At 48.6% G+C, this 6,878-nt stretch overlaps 1 protein-coding gene across 1 annotated transcript; it reads left to right on the plus strand.

The window, feature by feature from the left end:
• The first annotated feature begins 2,129 nt into the window (after positions 1 to 2,129).
• Positions 2,130 to 3,002, plus strand: LOC135568690 (uncharacterized protein DDB_G0283357-like). Its single transcript, XM_065015447.1, has one exon. The coding sequence runs from the start codon at positions 2,130 to 2,132 to the stop codon at positions 3,000 to 3,002; it is 873 nt and encodes a 290-aa protein (XP_064871519.1).
• The last annotated feature ends 3,876 nt before the right edge of the window (positions 3,003 to 6,878 follow it).

The raw sequence follows: 6,878 nt of genomic DNA on the forward strand, positions 1-6,878 counted from the left end.
AGTGTCTTCATAGAGCTGGTGAGTGTCTTTCATTGGAACGGACAGAGTGTCTTCATAGAGCTGGTGAGTGTCTTTCATTGGAACGGACAGAGTGTCTTCATAGAGCTGGTGAGTGTCTTTCATTGGAACAGACAGAGTGTCTTCATAGAGCTGGTGAGTGTCTTTCATTGGAATGGACAGGGTGTCTTCATAGAGCTGGTGAGAGTCTTTCATTGGAACGGACAGAGTGTCTTCATAGAGCTGGTGAGTGTCTTTCATTGGAACAGACAGAGTGTCTTCATAGAGCTGGTGAGAGTCTTTCATTGGAACAGACAGAGTGTCTTCATAGACCTGGTGAGTGTCTTTCATTGGAATGGACAGAGTGTCTTCATAGAGCTGGTGAGTATCTTCCATTGGAACGGACAGTGTTTCATAGAGCTGGTGAGAGTCTTTCATTGGAATGGACAGTGTCTTCATAGAGCTGGTGAGTGTCTTTCATTGGAACGGACAGAGTGTCTTCATAGAGCTGGTGAGAGTCTTCCATTGGAACGGACAGAGTGTCTTCATAGAGCTGGTGAGTGTCTTTCATTGGAACAGACAGAGTGTCTTCATAGAGCTGGTGAGTGTCTTTCATTGGAACGGACAGAGTGTCTTCATAGACCTGGTGAGTGTCTTTCATTGGAATGGACAGAGTGTCTTCATAGAGCTGGTGAGTATCTTCCATTGGAACGGACAGTGTTTCATAGAGTTGGTGAGTGGAAGATGGTTAATGGTGAGAGGGAACACCATGGATTTATATCCTGACAACTTGCCCTACTGAGCAATTGTGTCTAAAATGTGAGGGAATTCTCAGGGTTGGAAATGTAGAGCAAGACATCCGTTTAGAGCGGAATGTTGTGCTGAATGCTGCCTGCAGAAAAATGCTTGGATTGCTCCTTATCAACTCTGCTAAAGGCACCGCCCCCAGCAAGTAGAGCAGGGGGACAGAGAGTATCCTTGCCAAGCACATCCCAAAGGGAATCTGTCAGCTTTCAAACCATTAGTAGTCACCATGGCATTTGGATGAAAATATAGGGACTTCATCCATTTAAAAAGTTTGGACCCATATTAAACATTTCTCCACTCCATCCTGTCGAACACCGTCTCAGCCTCCAGTGGAGCCAGTAGGATAGGGGTGTTGAACACCGTCTCAGCCTCCAGTGAAGCCAGCAGGACAGGGGTGTGGAACACCTTCTCAGCCTCCAGTGAAGCCAGCAGGACAGGGGTGTGGAACACCTTCTCAGCCTCCAGTGAAGCCAGTAGGACAGGGGTGTGGAACACCTTCTCAGCCTCCAGTGAAGCCAGCAGGACAGGGGTGTGGAACACCTTCTCAGCCTCCAGTGAAGCCAGCAGGACAGGGGTGTGGAACACCTTCTCAGCCTCCAGTGAAGCCAGTAGGACAGGGGTGTGGAACACCTTCTCAGCCTCCAGTGAAGCCAGCAGGACAGGGGTGTGGAACACCTTCTCAGCCTCCAGTGAAGACAGCAGGACAGGGGTGTGGAATTCCTTCTCAGCCTCTCAGCTAAAATGTTAGGTCCTATAGTCTATATTAGACCTACTAACGTTTTAGCTGAGAGAGAGATAGGTCCTACAGTCTAACCTACTGTAGACCTACTAATGTTTTAGCTGAGAGAGTGATAGGTCCTATAGTCTATATTAGACCTACTATCACTCTCTCAGCTAAAACATTAGTAGGTCTACAGTAGGTTAGACTGTAGGACCTATCTCTCTCTCAGCTAAAACGTTAGTAGGTCTACAGTAGGTTAGACTGTAGGACCTGTCCCTCTCTCAGTTACAACGTTAGTACTTCTAGGTTACTCTATAATTGTCACGTCCTGACCTTAGTTCCTTTTTTTATGTCTCAGACAGCCATGGGAACACCCAGTGTACTAGGAACAGCCATGGGGACACCCAGTGTACTAGGAACAGCCATGGGGACACCCAGTGTACTAGGAACAGCCATGGGGACACCCAGTGTACTAGGAACAGCCATGGGGACACCCAGAGTACTAGGAACAGCCATGGGGACACCCAGTGTACTAGGAACAGCCATGGGGACACCCAGTGTACTAGGAACAGCCATGGGGACACCCAGTGTACTAGGAACAGCCATGGGGACACCCACCAGCCATGGGGACACCCAGTGTACTAGGAACAGCCATGGGGACACCCAGTGTACTAGGAACAGCCATGGGGACACCCAGTGTACTAGGAACAGCCATGGGGACACCCAGTGTACTAGGAACAGCCATGGGGACACCCAGTGTACTAGGAACAGCCATGGGGACACCCAGTGTACTAGGAACAGCCATGGGGACACCCAAATGACTGTGGACAGCAATGGGAACACCCAGAGTACTGTGAACAGCAATGGGAACACCCAGAGTACTGTGGACAGCAATGGGAACACCCAGAGTACTGTGGACAGCAATGGGAACACCCACAGTACTGTGGACAGCAATGGGAACACCCAGAGGACTGTGGACAGCAATGGGAACACCCAGTGTACTAGGAACAGCCATGGGGACACCCAAAAGACTGTGGACAGCAATGGGAACACCCAGAGTACTGTGAACAGCAATGGGAACACCCAGAGTACTGTGGACAGCAATGGGAACACCCACAGTACTGTGGACAGCAATCGGAACACCCAGAGGACTGTGGACAGCAATGGGAACACCCAGTGTACTAGGAACAGCCATGGGGACACCCAAAAGACTGTGGACAGCAATGGGAACACCCAGAGTACTGTGAACAGCAATGGGAACACCCAGAGTACTGTGAACAGCAATGGGAACACCCAGAGTACTGTGAACAGCAATGGGAACACCCACAGTACTGTGGACAGCAATGGGAACACCCAGAGTACTGTGAACAGCAATGGGAACACCCACAGTACTGTGGACAGCAATGGGGACACCCAAAAGACTGTGGACAGCAATGGGAACACCCAGAGTACTGTGGACAGCAATGGGAACACCTAGAGTACTGTGGACAGCAATGGGAACACCCAGTGTACTAGGAACAGCCATGGGGACACCCAAAATACTGTGGACAGCAATGGGAACACCCAGAGTACTGTGAACATCAATGGGAACACCCACAGTACTGTGAACAGCAATGGGAACACCCAGAGTCTGTAGAGAGTAATGGGAACACCCACAGTCTGTAGAGAGTAATGGGAACACCCACAGTCTGTGGAGAGTAATGGGAACACCCACAGTCTGTAGACAGTAATGGGAACACCCACAGTCTGTAGAGAGTAATGGGAACACCCACAGTCTGTAGACAGTAATGGGAACACCCACAGTCTGTAGACAGTAATGGGAACACCCACAGTCTGTAGAGAGTAATGGGAACACCCACAGTCTGTGGACAGTAATGGGAACACCCACAGTCTGTAGACAGTAATGGGAACACCCACAGTCTGTAGACAGTAATGGGAACACCCACAGTCTGTAGACAGTAATGGGAACACCCACAGTCTGTAGACAGTAATGGGAACACCCACAGTCTGTAGAGAGTAATTGGAACACACACAGTCTGTAGAGAGTAATGTGAACACCCACAGTCTGTAGAGAGTAATGGGAACACCCACAGTCTGTAGACAGTAATGGGAACACCCACAGTCTGTAGAGAGTAATGGGAACACCCACAGTCTGTAGAGAGTAATGGGAACACCCACAGTCTGTAGAGAGTAATGGGAACACACACAGTCTGTAGAGTAATGGGAACACCCACAGTCTGTAGACAGTAATGGGAACACACACAGTCTGTAGACAGTAATGGGAACACCCACAGTCTGTAGACAGTAATGGGAACACCCACAGTCTGTGAACAGTAATGGGAACACCCACAGTCTGTGGACAGTAATGGGAACACCCACAGTCTGTAGAGAGTAATGGGAACACCCACAGTCTGTAGACGGTAATGGGAACACCCACAGTCTGTAGAGAGTAATGGGAACACCCACAGTCTGTAGACAGTAATGGGAACACCCACAGTCTGTAGAGAGTAATGGGAACACCCACAGTCTGTAGAGAGTAATGGGAACACCCACAGTCTGTAGAGAGTAATGGGAACACCCACAGTCTGTAGAGTAATGGGAACACACACAGTCTGTAGACAGTAATGGGAACACCCAGAGTCTGTAGAGAGTAATGGGAACACCCACAGTCTGTAGACAGTAATGGGAACACCCACAGTCTGTAGAGAGTAATGGGAACACCCACAGTCTGTAGAGAGTAATGGGAACACACACAGTCTGTAGAGTAATGGGAACACCCACAGTCTGTAGACAGTAATGGGAACACCCACAGTCTGTAGAGAGTAATGGGAACACCCACAGTCTGTAGACAGTAATGGGAACACCCACAGTCTGTAGACAGTAATGGGAACACCCACAGTCTGTAGACAGTAATGGGAACACCCACAGTCTGTAGAGAGTAATGGGAACACCCACAGTCTGTAGAGAGTAATGGGAACACCCACAGTCTGTAGACAGTAATGGGAACACCCAAAGTCTGTAGAGAGTAATGGGAACACCCACAGTCTGTAGACAGTAATGGGAACACCCACAGTCTGTAGAGAGTAATGGGAACACCCACAGTCTGTAGACAGTAATGGGAACACCCACAGTCTGTAGACAGTAATGGGAACACCCACAGTATGTAGACAGTAATGGGAACACCCACAGTCTGTAGACAGTAATGGGAACACCCACAGTCTGTAGAGAGTAATGGGAACACCCACAGTCTCTAGAGAGTAATGGGAACACCCACAGTCTCTAGAGAGTAATGGGAACACCCACAGTCTGGAGACAGTAATGGGAACACCCCCAGTCTGGAGACAGTAATGGGAACACCCACAGTCTGTAGACAGTAATGGGAACACCCACAGTCTGTAGAGAGTAATGGGAACACCCACAGTCTGTAGACAGTAATGGGAACACCCAGAGTCTGTAGAGAGTAATGGGAACACCCACAGTCTGTAGACAGTAATGGGAACACCCACAGTCTGTAGAGAGTAATGGGAACACACACAGTCTGTAGACAGTAATGGGAACACCCACGGTCTGTAGAGAGTAATGGGAACACCCACAGTCTGTAGACAGTAATGGGAACACCCACAGTCTGTAGACAGTAATGGGAACACCCACAGTCTGTAGACAGTAATGGGAACACCCACAGTCTGTAGAGAGTAATGGGAACACCCACAGTCTGTAGAGAGTAATGGGAACACCCACAGTCTGTAGAGAGTAATGGGAACACCCACAGTCTGTAGACAGTAATGGGAACACCCACAGTCTGTAGACAGTAATGGGAACACCCACAGTCTGTAGACAGTAATGGGAACACCCACAGTCTGTAGACAGTAATGGGAACACCCAGAGTCTGTAGAGAGTAATGGGAACACCCACAGTCTGTAGAGAGTAATGGGAACACCCACAGTCTCTAGAGAGTAATGGGAACACCCACAGTCTGTAGACAGTAATGGGAACACCCACAGTCTGTAGACAGTAATGGGAACACCCACAGTCTGTAGACAGTAATGGGAACACCCAGAGTCTGTAGAGAGTAATGGGAACACCCACAGTCTGTAGACAGTAATGGGAACACCCACAGTCTGTAGACAGTAATGGGAACACCCAGAGTCTGTAGAGAGTAATGGGAACACCCACAGTCTGTAGACAGTAATGGGAACACCCCCAGTCTGTAGAGAGTAATGGGAACACCCACAGTCTGGAGACAGTAATGGGAACACACACAGCACCACCAAGTGAACTGCACATGCTATTTGTATGTATGGAACATTATTGAGCAGAAGAGATGCTAAACTACCCATGTTAGGACAGAGTTATTGTGTTGTCCAGCGTTGTATCTCTCTGTTAATCTGACCATCAGTTCATCTGCTAGTTTGTTTAACAACAGGCTTTTTATTGTTCCACAGCGTTCAATACCAACCGCTACATTCTGTTCTACACTTGGCCCCTGCAGCACTCTGGTTCAGAGACTCTAAATGCCAAGAGCCAACTGTCATTGATCTGTAATTAAAGGTAGGATAGACACCATTTACATGGAGGGAGAACCATTAGGTAATGTGCTGTAAGGCACACACAGAGTTAAATGCATTTAGCAGCGGTTCACTGAGGTATTGACTGTGGAAGGTAACTAGCGCTGCACTTGGAAAATCACTAGACTGTTATAAAATACGGTGTAGAAGCTGATCTAATTAGAATGGGTGTGCATGTGTGCTGCATACTATTAAATCAGCTAATTATATGGGGAAGGAGAGGGGCTTTATGCACAGAACCTTGATACACGGACCGGGAATCAGATAGCAGGCTCTAGGCTGAGGGAACCAGGCAGGGTACATATTGGCTACAGGACAAGTCCCTGCTGTCCTGGGACCACAATGCTTATGCAATGTGTTGAAGCCTCTGATTAAATTAGCAAATACTCCACAGATTTGTAGTGAGAGAAGACCTATTTACCTAGATCTATTTATTCATACCGTGACAATGAATAATTAACTGGTCAGCAGTTTTTATCCTGGATGATTATTGTCTGATGCAGAATGAGGCAGGAAGAGGCAGGATGAGGCATGAGGCAGGATGAAACAGGAGAAGGTAGGATGAGACAGGAGGAGGCAGGAGGAGGCAGGATGAGGCAGGATGAAACAGGAGAAGGTAGGATGAGACGGGAGGAGGCAGGAGGAAACAGGATGAAACAGGAGGAGGCAGGATGAGGTAGGATGAGACAGGAGGAGGCAGGATGAGGCAGGAGGCAGGATGAGGCAGGAAGAGGCAGGATGAAACAGGAGAAGGTAGGATGAGGCAGGAGGCAGGATGAGGCAGGAAG

This window comes from Oncorhynchus nerka, unplaced genomic scaffold (genome assembly GCF_034236695.1).
Source record: "Oncorhynchus nerka isolate Pitt River unplaced genomic scaffold, Oner_Uvic_2.0 unplaced_scaffold_1432, whole genome shotgun sequence".
In the NCBI taxonomy this organism is placed as follows: Eukaryota; Metazoa; Chordata; class Actinopteri; order Salmoniformes; family Salmonidae; genus Oncorhynchus; species Oncorhynchus nerka.